Raw genomic sequence first — 16649 nt, 5'->3', positions numbered from 1 at the left:
GTCAGTTTGGATGTTTATTACACATTTATTACATACAATGTTAATTGAAAACTTTGTACTAGAGAGAACCAACATCAAATAATCTTTATGATTCATCAAAAGGTTTTTTATATTGAAAATATCAGGCTGACTGTATGATCAGATCTAATAAAGTTTAAACATGTGTCCGTGTTTTTTCAAATTTAAATGATCAGATTTGATTGTATTTTGTGAACTTGAGAGGACAAAAAAGACTGATATACTCTTCATTCAAAGTTTTGTTTTTAATTAGAATTCAGCCTAAAATATACAAGAGCTACGTCAATGAAATTCAGAACTGTAATTGATGTGTTATAAAGATAAAATGAGACAACCATGCCATTAGGGAGCTACATTTTAATCTCATATAATGTTTTTATAGTGTATCCACATCCATGGATGGACAACAGGCACATTTTAAAGCTGTACAGTTTTATCTACAAGTCAGGGTGACTTGTACTGCTACTCTGCAGGAGTACTGATCTCTCCCAGCCTCCTCAGCAGTCCATCCAGTGTCTCCATGTTCTGCGATTTCTCCTCTAGCAGCTCATATCGCAGACTGGAGATATCCTGCTTGATCTCTTTCAGCTCACCTGAAGAGACACAGACACAGCAACAAAAAATTTAGAGGCTCTAGTTTCAATTGAAACAAGTTCAATTCAGCTCTGTCAATTTGTACCTTCGGTGATCTCGTCACTCTCTCTGTCTGCTTGGGCTTTGATGATGTATCGCTTTATCAGTCGCTTCATGATTTTCTGCAAAAAGATGAAAAAAGTGCTCTGATTGTTTTTATAGGTAACAATAACTATAATGAGAAAAGGTTATTCTAAAGTTGAGGTAGACCCTCCCTCACATTTCATCTAGTCAAAAGTTCAACCCAAATATTAAATTTTTTAACTGATTCTTTTGCCAAATAAACATCTGCGAGATGGTTACATCTTTAAAAGAGTGAAGCCAAGTATTCACTTGGAAACTGTGTGTTGCATTAGTTGCTATATAAAGTAGTAGTACAACTACAGCTGTTACATCAATGAGTTGGCCTGAAATGTAGTGTAACACACCAAAAAAAAATGCATACCTGATATCTTGTTGGGCTGGCAGAGGAGCCAAATCCTAAGTTCTTGTTTTCTCCGAGCTGTAAAATTAAGCTCAAATTAAATAACTGAACAGCATTGTGACATTTCACAGGTCAAACAAGTCTCTCAAATCTGAGGTGAAGCCTGTGGTTCCCAATAAAACCACTGGGAGGTGCTCTATCTCTGTTTTGAAAGCTCAGAGCCAATTAAAAATTAACATTGTATTCTACCTGGTTGAGCTGTGTCTCAGTTTTCTCCTCAGTGCGTCCTGCCACAAAGTGCAGAAGCAGGGATTTGATGGCCATGGACAATCCCAGGATCGATTTTGGACTTGGGACCAGGTTAAAAGGCACTGGAAGCGTCCTTCCCTCCTCAAAGTAAGAGAACCAGAGTTTAGCCCGAGCAAACTTCCACTCAACATCAGCATCATCCTGAAGACAAAAGGAAACAAAAGGAGAATAATGAAGGAAACAAACTAAAGAGGAAATCAAATCACAGCATCAAAACAGCTGTGGTATGACACACAGGTACAATCAAACAAAACATAACTGACTGAAAACAATAGTTGGGCCTTTTTGGTGCTAGGCTTTTTCACTTTCTTGTCAATTTACAAAAAGAGGTTGATATCACTCTCATCTGTAGGCTAACCATGTAGCTGTAACCTTCAGCTTTTAAGGTTAGCATAAACCAAAGCTATGGGAAACGATGGCACCTCTGTCGATGAAAAATTAACAAGCTAGTTATCTTCATCAGTTACGTTCATACAATATGAGTAAGAAGTAACAAGCTGTGGGTTTACAGGGTGTTATTTGCCTGATTTCTTGAACCCAAGCGCACTGCTTAATGCTAGACTCAAGTCTAATGTTGTGTACCGTTAGCTTGATTTTGTTTGCAGTCGTACACAAAGCTCCATTTTCACACACATTTAGCTGATAACAGAAAGTAAGACATAAATGAATTAATGAAAGTTTCTTATGTAACAACTGTGTGATGTTGGGACACTTTTTTAAACTGCTTGGTTTAAAACAGGCTCCAAAGCCAAGCTAGCTCTTTCCCGCCTTTTTTTTTTTTTTTTTTTTTTGACTTAGCTAAGCTAATCAGCTCATCCCAAGATGTCAAATGATTAACACTTTTTCTTTTTAAATGTAATTTCTATGTAGCCAGTAGAAATAAAAAGACATGTATAGACATCAGTGGTGTAAAGGAACAAAGTGAAAATACGTTGTTACAGTCCTTAAAGGCCCTGTGAGGAGTTTTGAACTGGCTGAGAAACAGAATGAAACTGATACTGATGCCTCTTCATGACCTTCGAAAGCAGCAAGACCATCCACAACAACACTGATGCCTGTTCTGTTGACATTTTTAATGCCTGAAACCGCTGCGAGGGGGTAGGTGTCAGACCAGATGATTGACATCTCACTTTAGAACAGCATTTGCTCGACTTGTTTTCATGGAAAATAATCACATTGTGTGAGGAATTGACTGTTGGAAGACAACAGGGTCATTTTGTTGTTGAAAACACTACTCTGTGCATGTACAGTTCAAGGAAAGAGGTATCAGTTGTCCACAAGGGGGCACCAAAAATCGATACAATCAAAAGTTCCTCACAGCAGCTTTAGTAGTTTCAGGAGTATCTATACTTTACTTGAGTCTATATTTTTTGCAACTTTCACTTTTACAGTCGCTACATTGTTAAAGAAAAAATTATACTTTTAACTCTGCTACATTTAAATTGTCACCATCATTACACGCTACAAAATACAACGTGATATATTGTCTCATGAGGTATGGACTATCGGGGCTGTGCGTGAGGGAGGCAGGGAGGGAGCAAGAGAATTAAACTTAATAAAGCTTGGCGAGAATCAACATTTCTAGCTGTTTGTTTCTTTTGGTATTTTTACTTTTGCACTTAAGTACATTTAATATGAGCTACTTTAAGACTTTTACTTAAGTGCTTTTTAATGGGTGACTTTCACTTTGACCTGAGTAGAGAGAAAATATCTTTACTTTTACTCAAGTATGGCTTTCAAGTACTTAATACACCACTGATAGACATGAACTATCAAATATCTTATTTGTACATTCGTACAAGCTGAACTGATATCTAAACTTTTTGACATCAGTTTTGTTAAATTTTATATCAGATGCCTGTTACCTTAAATATTTTTGTCACATTATTATTAGGATAAGGTCCAAAACATTCTTCCCATTTCATGCACAAGAATATGTTTAAGTTGGAAATGTTTTCTCAGGCATCTTAATTAGTTAGCTTGAATCTGAAGCACAGGATGATTCAGTATTTCATGATGACAAACCTCAATCTCCTGGAACGAGCTGTTGATCATGGCGATGAGCATGTTGAGCAGCACAATCACCATGGTAACGTTATAAACCCCATAAAGCACGTAGCCGATGTTCTCAATGAATTTGGTGTCCATTATTGATCACGACAGACCTGACCTCGGACAGTCCAAATATAGCCCAGAACAGAGTCTTGAAGCTCTCCTCCAGGCTGGACGGACCCACAGAGAAAGAAATGAAGGGAAGAATGAGTTTTCATTTCAAACAAACCTTCATCATCATCAGAACAAAGATGTTAAGAACCCCTCTGTGACAGAACAGAACTGGAGATGGAAAATATTAGTTTATAAGCCAAATAGTGTTACATTTTAGTATCTCTTTAAGCGCATCATTCTCTTACAAATGTTTTTTTCATGCTTTTTGGAAGTGTAGATTTTCCATTATTTTCTGCAGAGAAACAATCCACTTGCAGAGACTTTAAAACTTGCCCTAAGACGGGTCTTCCATCTTCCACTACAAGTGGTGCTATATAGCAGAGTTTCGGGAGCAGGACCACACCTCAACCACTCCTCTTCCGGCTCTCTTATAAATTCAAAGCTATCCCTCTCCTCCCCTTGGTTTCAGATACACTCCCCGCCCTACCTCCCCTTTATTCCTATTTATTTCTTCCCTCACATTTCTTGCCTCATCCACAAATGGAGCGACGCCTGCTAGCTAGTTCAGGCAGACAATTCGAGCTGCACTGCTATACCCGTCACATGTCCCACTCTCATAACCATCATCCAATCCTGCCCTCTGCCTCTCATATTGGCGGTCTATTTAAACTGGGAAAATCTCCCATCTCTCCCTCTGCCTGTCAACGCCTCTGCTGCCTGCATTGCCTATTGCTGAATTTTCTTTCATCCCCACTGCCACCCCCAGCATCCACGCTGCAGTGTATGTTTTGCTCATCACTCCTCAATGGTCTGCATGTAAACTTATCTGCAGGGAGTGATGGAGGCCGGAGCCTGGGCGCCAAACATGAATATGTATTTGCTGCCACAATAAACAATTTAAACGTGAGGTTGTCTGACTGAACTTGACTTCTGTCCACCGAAAAATAAACATTTAAATTTTTCCGGGTGATGTGAGTTATACTTTAACAACATCCATATTTTCATGTGATTGTTCTTTCTGTTTGATTTTAGTTTGGTTTACTTAAGTTTTGTTTATAAGGATCCCCATTAGCGTCTACATTTCAACAGCTATTTTTCAAAACAAAAAGCCCTTTGTTTGAAGCATCTGGCTCTAACATCATCTATAACAACTATAAATCAAGATCATGGCTGGGTTAACCTTTAAGCCAGACCACAAAACGTTCCAGTGGTGAATTGTCATCAGAAACTCAGCCAAATTGTAAGCCTCTGAAAGTGTGGGTTTTCATAGCTGGAAATGGTAAAGGCTCACGTGGTAAAGGCGTCATTCTGCTTGGCCCCCAGATAATAAGAGTACAGGTTGAACATGCCGATCATGAAGGCCAGAAACACAAGGATGAAGATGACCATGAACTTAAAGATGTCCTTCACTGTTCTCCCCAAAGAGATCTGCAGTGGACCAAAGCTCTCGTTGGCTGGGAGGATGTAGGCGATCCGAGAGAAGCTGAGCACCACAGCGACGGCGTACAGGCCCTCAGACACCAGCTGAGGATCTGACGGCAGCCAGTAGATACGAGCTACCAAGAAAAGAAACAGAGCAAGATCCGTCAGAAAACTTCACTCTGCTCAAGATAACGAGACGAGCACCAACCACTTTGTCAGTTTTACAAAGAAGGAAAAACTTTAAAGCAGACTAAAGAGGACTTTTTATGAACTTTCTTACACGAAGACAACACATTAGCTTATTCACAGAACACAAATTCTACAAATCCATTGAAAGTGGAAATGACACAAGGTCAGATAAAGATTAGTATGTGGTCATTTGCCTCTAATGTTTTGTGGTTTTTAATCAAATAAAAGCACAAAAGCTGACTTTACTTTTCAAGGTAACACATTGTTATTCAGTGGACTATTTTCAAACAATAACTCAATAATGCTTATTTTAATTTGAGAAAAATCTGTATCGAAATAAAAATGTAATGTTCTGACTATTTTAACCCTCCTGTTATGTTCGTTTCTCTGGGACAGCAATAATGTTCCTGGGTCAATTTGACTCCAGGCATATTCAATTACCCAAAAGTGTCAGAACCCCCAAAAATCCTAATACACATTTTTTTAAGTCAAATTTCTAACTCCATTACAAACCATTTAAATCAAGATTTGGTCCATTGGTGTTCTTCAGTTCTCACAGATCATGGTTCAATGAGGATAACTCACTCGTTTTCATTAAAATTCATGTTAAAACTTTTTTTAATGTACATTGGAAATACCTAAGTATAGATAAAATAGTTTTACATGACATAGATTTTTGTTTATTTTATTTAAAAAAATAAGAATTATGAAGTAATGTTGAGAAATTAACACGACACCTCTTTCATCACATGCTGCCCAGATTTTTATGCTGCATTTAGCTGGTTGATAGGCATATATTGCCCAAAATAGACTTTAAAAAGGGTCAATTTGACCCGCAACATAACAGGAGGGTTAGAATGGCATCAGGGATTTATCTTTCAAAGACTTAACCTGCTCTACAGCTGACAGTGTTTGAATACATTCAGTCAAACAGCATTATAATTCCATTACATAAGAATTTGTACTCCAATCACATTTATATAAGCGGTACATTTCGTTAATGATCTTACATTTGTGAATATGATCCATATGTCCGTTCTTTAACACAGACTCCTGTTGTTTGGCTACTATCAGTCTGTTCAAAGCCAACAGACGTGATCTCAGCTGCAGCATACAGCCTTAACTCACTGCAACTGTTTATACATGGAGCACATGTTTCTTAAACACTTTTTATTTAGAGTGTGGAGTCTGTGTGAGTCTGTGTAGTTGTGTGTCTTTGCTCACCCAGTGTGAAATAGTGTATATCTGGGGGCAGTGTGACGTTATTCAGTGTTTTGTGGCGGCTGTGTACGTAGGTCTGGGCAATGTGAGCGTGTCTCAGGGTGGCAAAGCGGCAGCTGAAGGATGCGAGGAAGATCGCCAGCATCCCAAAGTCTAGAAAATTCCACGGTTCCATCAGGTACTCGCCCGGCCCCTGGCTCCAGATCTCCTTCACCTCAGCCCAGATCATACCTGTAAACAGGACAGGTGAGGAGATGTCACACACAGGATGACTGGATGTTTTTGAAGCATCAGGGTGAGTATCCAATGCTCACCAATGACCCATGATATGATGAGGATTTCCATCCAGGTGAAGGAGGTGGTGGTTATCCGGAAAAGCAGCAGGGGGTCAGGGTCGAGATGGGGTGCTTCTGGGTGCTCACGGTGGGTCATGTTTGGTAACAAGGTGGTGCCAGCAAAACGATCAGCAGCGTTCAGGATCAGGAGGCCTAGAAAAATAGTGAAGGACGAGGCATGGGCCACAAACTTCATAAAGGGGCTACGCATCACCTTCCCCACCTGAGACGAAAGAGAGAGAGACGAAACAACCAGAGGATGAGAGAAAACGTACTGCTGGGTGTCTTTCTGGGAAGTCATGTGATTGATAAATGTTACCTACTCTGCTGCACGGAGCGATCCAGTAAGCCAGAGAAAGTCCAGGCAGGCCTATGGCCACAGCCAGCACCACCAGCAGCTTGACAGCAGTGGTTTGTTGTCTCAGGCCGGGAAGATTCTCGTACCAGATACTCAGCAGCTGCTGCTGGCAGTTTGGATGAGCCACAAACTGAACGACATTACAGAGAAAGAAAGAGGGATGAAGGGGGAGGAAGAAAATGTGTGTGAATAAAAAATAGTTTCTTCTGTGAAGTGTTGACTGGCTTAAGCTCTCAATCCTTTTGTTTTTGTAGAAAATTGGGTGTGGGACGGTGAGGAAGAGTTATGATTTAAACTGGAAAGAAATCATTCGCCATCCGAGTGAAATCTGAATAAATTTGTAACTTTTTAATAATTCTCTCATTCTACAAATTAAGCATTTTTAAACAATACAAATACATCTCAGGTTTAAAGCTCCTGTGGGAAGTTCTTAGCTGATAGTTCATCACAGGAGCTGAATTCAAACTGGAAAGTTAAAGTAGATTTACTATACTTCAAGGTTTTATTTCACATTTTGACAATGGAAGTATTTCTAGTTTTTATTTGCTTTAGTATTTAATTGTTCTAGCTCACTATTTGCAAATCAGTTTCTTTAATTTTCCAAAGAATATCAAAAGTTTCTACATCCACTGCTCATTCTCAACAATTTATCTGGGTAACATTAAAGCCAACCTCTCAGTTAAGGATAAATACTTGCTAAAGATTTTATTAGCAGCCAGCAAAAAGGCCGTGACACGAGTGGTTGCAACCCAATCCTTCAACAGAGACTGAGTGGATAGAAATCGTCTAGTATTGAAAATAGGGAAAGATTGACTTACTCACTAAACCTTAGAACAGAAAAAAGTTTGCATTACTGGGAAAAATGGACTGTGTAGCATTGAAGGATTAATAAGCCATCACTGCATGAACTGACTGTATTTCCACTATTATAACAAGGATGTATAGATGACCTACTGTTTCTGTTTCACTGAGCTAGCACAGCTCAGTCTAACTATTTCGGTTTACAAAAATAAAGTATTAAAAAAAAAAGTTTCTAGATCCACTTGATTTTTCCATCATGTTGGTGTCTCTCTAGTCTAAACACAGTTACAAGGGATAAAAGCGAGTGAAGGGAACAGACAAGGAGCAAACTCAACTCTCCGACAACAGAGAACACCCTGTCCCTCTTCAAGGATGCAGTTATCTTGAATTCTCGACAGGTAGCAAGTACAATGTTGATCTTAATCTTCCTTCTGTGTCCGAGGAGCAGGCTCTGTGCTGAATGTTAGATCACTCTGTAAGCTGACTGCTTTGTAAAGCTTAAGGCATAAATAAAACTCAATAAGACGAGATGTTGGTGAATCTTTTTTCAGAGTTTCCACCACACTGGTGTTAAACCTAGAACTAATGTTTCACAAACTCAGCTGGCACACAGCTTAACCCTGAATATGCTGCTGTAGCTTCAGGATTAGATTTCTGAATGGGATCTTAGTTTCTTTTTTCAGTAGACTGTCTTATGTTCGACCTAAAAGAGGGCAATTATTGATCACTGGCTGAAAAAACATTATCTGACTTGAGTATTTAATGACAAGTTTTAAGATGTAACAAGTCAATAAATCAAGTTACTTACCTTTTTTAGCTCATACTTGATGGCTAGTTTAAGACGTGTTAAAGAAGGTCGCCCTGGTATATCATAGCAGTCTTCAGCATCAGTTTCCCCGCTCAGTATGGCCTCCACCTCCTCGGTGCTGCGACACAGATCCAGAAGACCCACCACATAGTCCTTACACTGGCTGGATAGACAGCAGTAATCGTGCTGCAAACACAGAGAGAAAAAATGTCCATCAATGAGATATAGTCCGCTGCTGGTGTTATGGCATGTCCAATTTATCTGACAGCATCCAATAATTAAAGCAATATTATAAACTCTTGTTTGTTTAGTATAATTAGATTATGTAAGTAAAGAATATTTCAGCTACAACTTGAAACTGACAGCAATATCAGCAGCTCTGTAAAAGCTCTCAATCATATCAAAGTTATTTTAAGGAGTCAATAACTTCTCAGTATACATAAAAAAAAAGTGTCAGACAAAATTAATTTGTTTGCCCAGTGAATTCAGATAGTCATTGATTTATTGTTCTGTGACTGTAGTATACTGTACCGCTGTGATCCTAATCATAATTATATTTGTAATGTCTACTTTTAATGTTAACAGTGTGGTTAAGATCTAGCACCCCATCCGTCTCTGCTTCCTCTTTTAAAGCTCATAAATGTTCCTTCGTTTACTGGCAGCTTTTACTGGTGGCTAGTTGGCAGCGACGTGGCTAATATACTTCCTGTGTGTGTTTGAAGATAGGCTAGTTAAGGGCATGTGTACAGTATCAGTGAAAGGAAGTGGTATGACATTACAGCTGGAAGACACATGAGTATCATGTTGTTTCTTTAATAACATCTTTACCTTGAATTCTTTCTCAATATCAGCCAACATGGCCAGCTCATTGCTGAGCTCAAGCGCTGCCAAAACTGGGTCCTCGTTGGACAGGGAGAGGTAAGCAGGACTGGCGAGTCCTCTGTAGGCGTTGATCCTGGATCTGGAGTGGCTGAAGGAGTCAAACTGCTGCTGGTAGTTACAGGAGTCGCAGCAGCAGAAGTAATCATGAGGAGGGTCGATGCAAGCCCCTTTGCTGAGCAGGGTGTGGACTATCTCGTACTCCTGGCAGTGAGCGGCGAGGATCAATGGAGTAACATCTTGAGAGAACCTGTGGGATTGAACAAACACACATGAGACTGTAAACGATTTACAGAGAAGCAAAATAATGATAACAGTTCCCACATTTGTAACAAGGTGGTCTGATAAAAGTTCAGGGAAATGTTTACATCTTAAACAACTCTTTACTTTATCCTCAAGTGACCCTCTCACTTCATGAAATGGACTAAATAGAGTTGTAGCATCCACAAGTTTAGTTACTTTAGTGTTAGGATTTTTACCAAAGCTTTGTCTGTGGTTGCATCAACCAGACCAAATATTATTGTATATATCAACAGACTGCAACTCATTCAGAACTCGGCCGCACGGATCATCACCCGCACCAAATCATCTGAGCACATCACTCCTGTTCTCATCCAACTTTACTGAATCCCTGTAAAATACAGCATCCACTATAAAACCTTCTCCTCACCTACAAGGCTCTCCACAACCTGGCCCCCCCTTACTTCCGCGACCTCCTTCATGAATACACTCTCTCCCGGTCCCTCCGCTCAACCTCTGCTGGACTACTAACAATTCCACCGTCACGCCTCAGTACCACGGGTGCCCGAGTCTACAGCTGCTCAGCACCCAGACTCTGGAACTCCCTACCCCCACACATAAGACACTAAGACTCCATCACATCATTCAAATCCCAACTCAAAACTCACCTGTTCAAACTGGCATATTCACTCTAACTGGACTCTGTGCACTTCAAAAGTTTTTATTTTTTATTTATCACTTTTTGTTCGTTTGTTTGTTTGTTTTTATGATGTTTTAGTGATGAATGTTTTTATTATCTGTTCGGTGACCTTGGGTGATTTGAAAGGCGCCCAAAATAAAATGTATTATTGTTATTATTATTATAAACTAACGGTGTAATCTCTCATTTTCATGCCTTCATTAAAATTATTCCTTTTCCAATTATCAATATGTCTATATACAGTCTATGGTCTTGACAAGGACCTGCTGCGAGACAACCAGTAAAAGCTTCAAACGTTGGTTTGAAGGGACTTCTTAAAAAGAGGGTATTTCATCTAAATGGACAGGTTTAGTGGGCTAGTGTTTCAACTTCAACAAAGCATTTGATCACTAACAAGGTGGAAATGTCAGAAGTTAAAACAAATTACAGTGCTGATATATTGTTTCAGATGTTTTCAGTGGTATCTGAATGAGATATGGTACAGTTTGTAAAAGTATTGATTTTTTGTAAAATGCATTCAGTTTCTGCATTTAGACTCATGAACACCTCGGTCTGCTTTTATTTCATGGCAGGATTTTGCAGATGCTTTAATTTTCAATGTTGGGCAGTCTTCGTAGGGTTTACCTTTGTAACACCTGATTAGTTTGTACGTGGATGTCTATTTCTGTCTTGGTTTGTGTCATGAGTTGATCTTGTTTGGGTTTGGTTTTTTCCTTATGTTTTATCCATCTTTGTTTCCTGTTTTCATTTTGTAGATTCCCTTGTGTTTCATGCCTTGGTTCCCTCCCTGTGTTTATTCTGTGTTATAAGTTATCCTATGTCTTTTGTGTGTTTAGTGATCCATGTCTTGTGTTGTATTCTTGTGTATCTTTTTGTGTTTCTTTGTGTTTCCTGTCTATTTTGAAGTTCATAATCCCTGTGTTTCCAGTTTAGTTTTACTTCCTGCCCTTGTGTGTTTCCCTCCTTTTTTGATTGCACTCATTAGTTTCACCTGTGTCCTGTGTTCCACACCTGTGTTGATTACTCTTTGTATTTAGTTTTTCTGTTTCCTCTGTCCTGGGTTGGATCATTAAAGGTCGTCTTTCTGTTCTCTGTGTTTCTTTTCCCCCATTTTTTTCTTTTGAATTTAGTTTCTTAGACATTTTAGTAAGTTTTTTTCTGTCATTATTAAAACATTTTATTTGAATGTATTAATTTAATTAATTTAATTTAAGATTTTAATTATAAAAGAACAGCAACATCCATATGAGGCCTCAGCTCTTTAACTGTCTTACCTTGTTCCATCCTCATCGTAAGCATAGAAGTCATCCAACATGTCTGCTTGAGCAGGGCTCGCTGTCAGACGATGGGCATCTCTGAAGGCAGGGTGACTCAACAGGGTCTCTGTGATTCGAACATAACCTTTACCTACAAAACATGGAAACAAACAAAGGTGTTGCAGTGGCTTTGTACCTGTTATCTGTGGAATTCTGACATCATAGAACATTCATCTGTTTTAGAAAGTCCTAGAAGCCTTGTTCTTACTTGATTCCCCCATTTTAAGGTTGCAGCTGTTTTTTGTTGTGACTGTTCATACAAAGTAAAAACTTTGTGAATTTTTGAGAAGAGGCTTTGTCCACAGGTGGTGCCAAATCCATACAAACCAAAAGTCCCTCAGAGGAGCTTTAACCCAAACTTTGTGAATAGTAAAGTTCTATTACTCACCACAAAAGTCCAGCTCTATATTTCTTTTGATTAACCCTAAGTGGATGGATATTTAATTATTTTGATTTCTGGTCTGTTTCAATTGCTAGCTAGACGACTCATAAGTAACTTTATAAATATAAAACACGAAGCACAATTAGCAATGTTGGAGTTGGTTTCAGCTGCTTAAACACCTTCAGAAATTTAGACTTAGATATTAAAGCTGGGGTTGGTAGTCCCGGAAAACTAGCATGAATTTGAATGTAGCATTTCCTCAGGACTCCGTCTAACCTCCCATCGGAGCTCCTCCAAAGCGACGCCCCGGCTCACATGCACAAGCGCCGCTGATTCGCGCACATATGATCGTGACTGATTCAAAACCGGTCTTCAGCACATCGTCAACTCATGTCTCACTCAGGGGTAAAAAAACACCAAAACATTATCATAGTGAAAGTTAAAAACACAAACAAACATTAAACGTACACGCAGGAGGCGGGCAGAAGGTCAGGACGGGATTTGATTGGTTTCATAATCTGGCTCCCGATGGCAGGGATTGGTTGGTGTTTTCCCAGGTTTACTCCGGCTGTAGATATCAGCTTTTTTTTCACTCTTTTTTAAGAACAAATTATGTATTGATTTCCATTGGGACATAAAGATAATTTTAACCAGTAAACAAAAAGTGTATCTAAATCTGACTCCCAACCCCAGCTTTAAAGTACCAACTTTGTGTCATGTTTAAATAACCCTTTAATTAATTCCATGAAGTGCACACATCTTACTGATGGCTAAAAGGAGGGCGTCACCCACTCTGGCCAAATCCGCCCTCCCCAGCAGCAGCTCGGTCACCTCCAGGTGTTCGTTGGAGACAGCCAGCTGCAAAGCATTCTGGCCCATGTAGTCTACAGCGTTGACGTTCAACTTTGGCACGTGGAGCAGCATGCGCCGCACCTCTGGTATGTTGCCGTATTCAGCGGCCTCCAGGAAGCGTTGCTCAACCTCTGACAGGCTGACTGAAGGACCAGAGAACATGTAGGCAGGACCACGGAGGGCCTGGCGTCGTTTAACAGCGCTGAGAGGAGCCAAGATCTGTCTCTCAGAACTGTTGGGGCTGCCAGAGAGTCAGGAGACATAAACACACAGTATGTAATGTCTACATGAATATCATATACACACATAAAAAGCCTTTTTGGAAGCACATTCCTGTTACTCGTTCTTGTTTTATTTAAGCTCAAATTCTACAGCCAAGGCTTAATATTAGCCAATGAATCAGGTATTAATTGCACACAGGGAATCTGCTGCAGGTTTTACCTGTGGTAACATTAAACTTTAATCTTTAAAATATAAAGTAAGAAAAAATATTTAATTTTAAAATACTCTGCCAATGAACACATCACAATTCAAAATTAAATGAGGATATTGTCAAATACATAACTCAACATCACTGCATTTGCTTTTAAATTGCTTTTAAGTGGTTCACTGCTGTCATATTTTTGTATTGTATTGTTCTGTCTCTGTCTCTGGGTCTCTCTGTATGTCTCTGTTTTTTGTTTGTTTTTTTATATAGTCATGCCACCTGTTGCCTTCTCGCCCAGGTCGTTATTGCAAATGAAAATTGGTTCTCAACTATCTCACCTGGTTAAATAAAGGTTAAATTAAAAAATATATATATAGATTTTTTTTCGTTTTATGTAGATTTACACATTACTGTAAAAAAAACTGCAATCACACTAAAAAAATATAAAGAACAAGTTGGCTGGAAAGTTGGAGTCAGGAAAAAGTCAGCATAGTTTAAAGAAATCAAAGGAACTTGAAATTAAACTAATCAAAAGTACAAAAATATAAAAAAATTATTTGAAACTTCATCAAATCCAAGTTTTTCTATCAATCCAAATCTAAAAACTGTCTATTAGCCACAGACATTTGAAGGCTATTATGGCTTAAATGGAGTGTTTGGAGCTCTTATTTTCTAATACCTTTTATCAGAGTTATAACAACAAATATTCTTTACATTTCATCCACTTTTATCTATGTAATGAAACTTGAAACTTCAAAACCAGCTGTACACTGATTCAACAATGAATTCAACAGGAAAAAATAAAATAGTGAACGTATTTTAATACTATAATTTTCATGACCAAACATATTGTCTAAATGTCACACCACAATAATTCCCCAACAAAACCTGTACAGTATGAATATAAAATCACAAAGGGGGTGTAACTGAGAGTCTTACCCGAGGCATCGTCCAGAGCAACAGCTCTCCTCTCCAAAGTCATCGTACGACAGCAGGTTATCCCGGCTCCGAGCTCTGGGGCTGTCGGTGTAAGCACAGGTCGGGTGTTATGATAACCCGCTGGCGGTCTGTGGTCATCCCGGTGATCAACGGTTGCAGGTCTGTTCCAGGTTCATGTGAGAAGTAATCAAGTGTGGCATGACTCTGTCTCCCTCTCTCTCTCTCTCTCTCTCTCTCTGTCTCCCTCCCCCTCTGGTCCTTCTGTGTCCTTGAGAAAGAATGCATCCTTCTGGGTCCCACTACACTTTTATTTACACGACTCTTTCAACTTTACAGATGTGAAAGGTCAGATCAGTGTTATGACCCAACACATTGGAGGTTACTGGTGATGTGTGGACATTTCTGAACAGGCTTTCCATCTGAACCAATAGAATAATTCTGTGAAATCAAACTCAGCTGTAGTTTTATGAATACAGGCTGATTTGAAGGTAGATAAACAAAAGAAGAATCTTCTTCAAAAATTCTGCTTTGCCAACAGTTTTTTATGATGTGGCCGTAAAATGCTATTTTAAACGTGCTGTTTAGAGAACATGTGAGAGTTTGTGTGTGTGTGTGTGTGTGTGTGTGTGTGTGTGTGTGTGTGGTGTGTGTGTGTGTGTGTGGTGTGTGTCTGTGTGCGTGTGTGTGTGTGTGTGCGTGGGTGATCACATGCATGCAGGACTTACTGATGGCTGATGAACAACAGATGAGATTCCTCAGGGTTTAAATTCCCAGTAGACTTTGCTTCCTGTGTGCTCTCTCTCTTTTCTGACCCCTTCAAGTGTGGGAAAACGACTTCCCGTCTGACACACACACACTCACACATTTGTAGACATACAGATACATACACTGTATGTGTAATCATGCATATCTGTAAGCTTTAAAACGGGTTTATTCTCAACAACAGGTCATAGGTGAATGATGGCACCCTGTGAAAACTGTCTTACACAGACACAAACCACATACAAGTATACAGTATTTTTAGCTGTGTTTTTGATTATAAAAGAGTGTTTATGTTTGTTGTCCACAATTTAAGACTGTTTACTGATTAGGGGACCTCTTCCTCTCTGTTTTTGGGCTGTTTTTATGTAACATTTCCCATTACGAGAAACCAGCATGTCAACATTTAGAATCTGATAAAGCGGGGGCCTCTTGATGTACGTTTGTTGCAGTGAAAATTGCCTTTTAAGGTCCTGATTGCAGAAGATTATCCACTTTAGACAGTATGTGACGTAACAGCGTTACATTTTACGAGGAGGATGGCAGGGGGAAAGAGGGTAAACTCTGACAAATGTCACTAGTGTGTTTTTTTCTGTTAAGACTTCCTCTTCAGGACAGAACAGAGCCAAGATCTGGATGTAAACACTGTCAGCACAAACATACACACTCGAGCACCTGGATAGTCCTTTTCTATTTGTGTGTGTGTGTGTGTGTGTGTGTGTGTGTGTGTGTGTGTGTGTGTGTGTGTGTGTGTGTGTGTGTGTGTGTGTGTGTGTGTGTGTGTACATGGATTCAATAACTGAGTCAATATACACATACCAGACCACACAAAGAGCAAGCGCTTCTTCAGTATTATCTGCAAAATCAGTGTCAATTAAACACACACACTCAAATATTTAAACATTGATACACACACTCATCTGTCCGTGCTACCGTGCAGGAATAAGCAGTACTAAACAGATATGGGAAATGGAAATGGTTGAAAGATTCCTAATCCCACTCCTGAACATGACTGACCACAGACCTCATTCATACTCTAACTATGTAATCGACTGAACCGACCTCAGCTATTTGAAATCTTTAAAGTTGTTGAATTATAACACTTCAGCCCTTTTGCTATTTCTTTTTACATTGTCTGTGCTCATTAACCCTCCTGTTATGTGCGGGTCAATTGACCCATTTAAAAAGAAATGTTAAAAGTATTTTTTTCGCTATGAAACTTCTTCTTGCTTGGCTTTATTAGCTTGAACAACATATAAAATGAATTGGTTCATTTCACACATTTACAACCCCCCTGTTGCTTATATTACATAGATACTGTTCATGGGTCAATTTGACCCGGCAGTCCAAGTGGAGGCTAAAAGGGGTCAGAAGTGTCAAATACTAAATGTTTCTTTGACAACTGTGTGACATATTTCACCCAATCACTTTCCAATGTACATAAAAAAAGTTTTATAACTTTGTAAAAAAA

The 16649-nt window shown here is 39.2% G+C and overlaps 1 protein-coding gene across 1 annotated transcript; it reads right to left on the bottom strand.

Moving 5' to 3' along the window:
* Window positions 1-239: 239 nt before the first annotated feature.
* Window positions 240-14819, bottom strand: trpc6a (transient receptor potential cation channel, subfamily C, member 6a). Its single transcript, XM_034683593.1, is given in 17 exon segments — window positions 240-611; window positions 698-773; window positions 1097-1153; window positions 1325-1525; window positions 3410-3523; window positions 3525-3606; window positions 4842-5106; window positions 6386-6613; window positions 6697-6940; window positions 7041-7205; window positions 8685-8870; window positions 9513-9813; window positions 11778-11910; window positions 12966-13294; window positions 14420-14516; window positions 14519-14580; window positions 14803-14819. Coding segments are annotated over 17 exon segments (2688 nt in total). The 3' UTR covers window positions 240-480.
* Between the last annotated feature and the right edge of the window lie 1830 nt (window positions 14820-16649).

This window comes from Notolabrus celidotus, chromosome 5, assembly GCF_009762535.1.
Source record: "Notolabrus celidotus isolate fNotCel1 chromosome 5, fNotCel1.pri, whole genome shotgun sequence".
Classification (NCBI taxonomy): domain Eukaryota; kingdom Metazoa; phylum Chordata; class Actinopteri; order Labriformes; family Labridae; genus Notolabrus; species Notolabrus celidotus.
The sequence above is the reverse complement of the archived record's forward strand: the minus strand, read 5'-3'. Positions and strand labels throughout refer to the sequence as shown.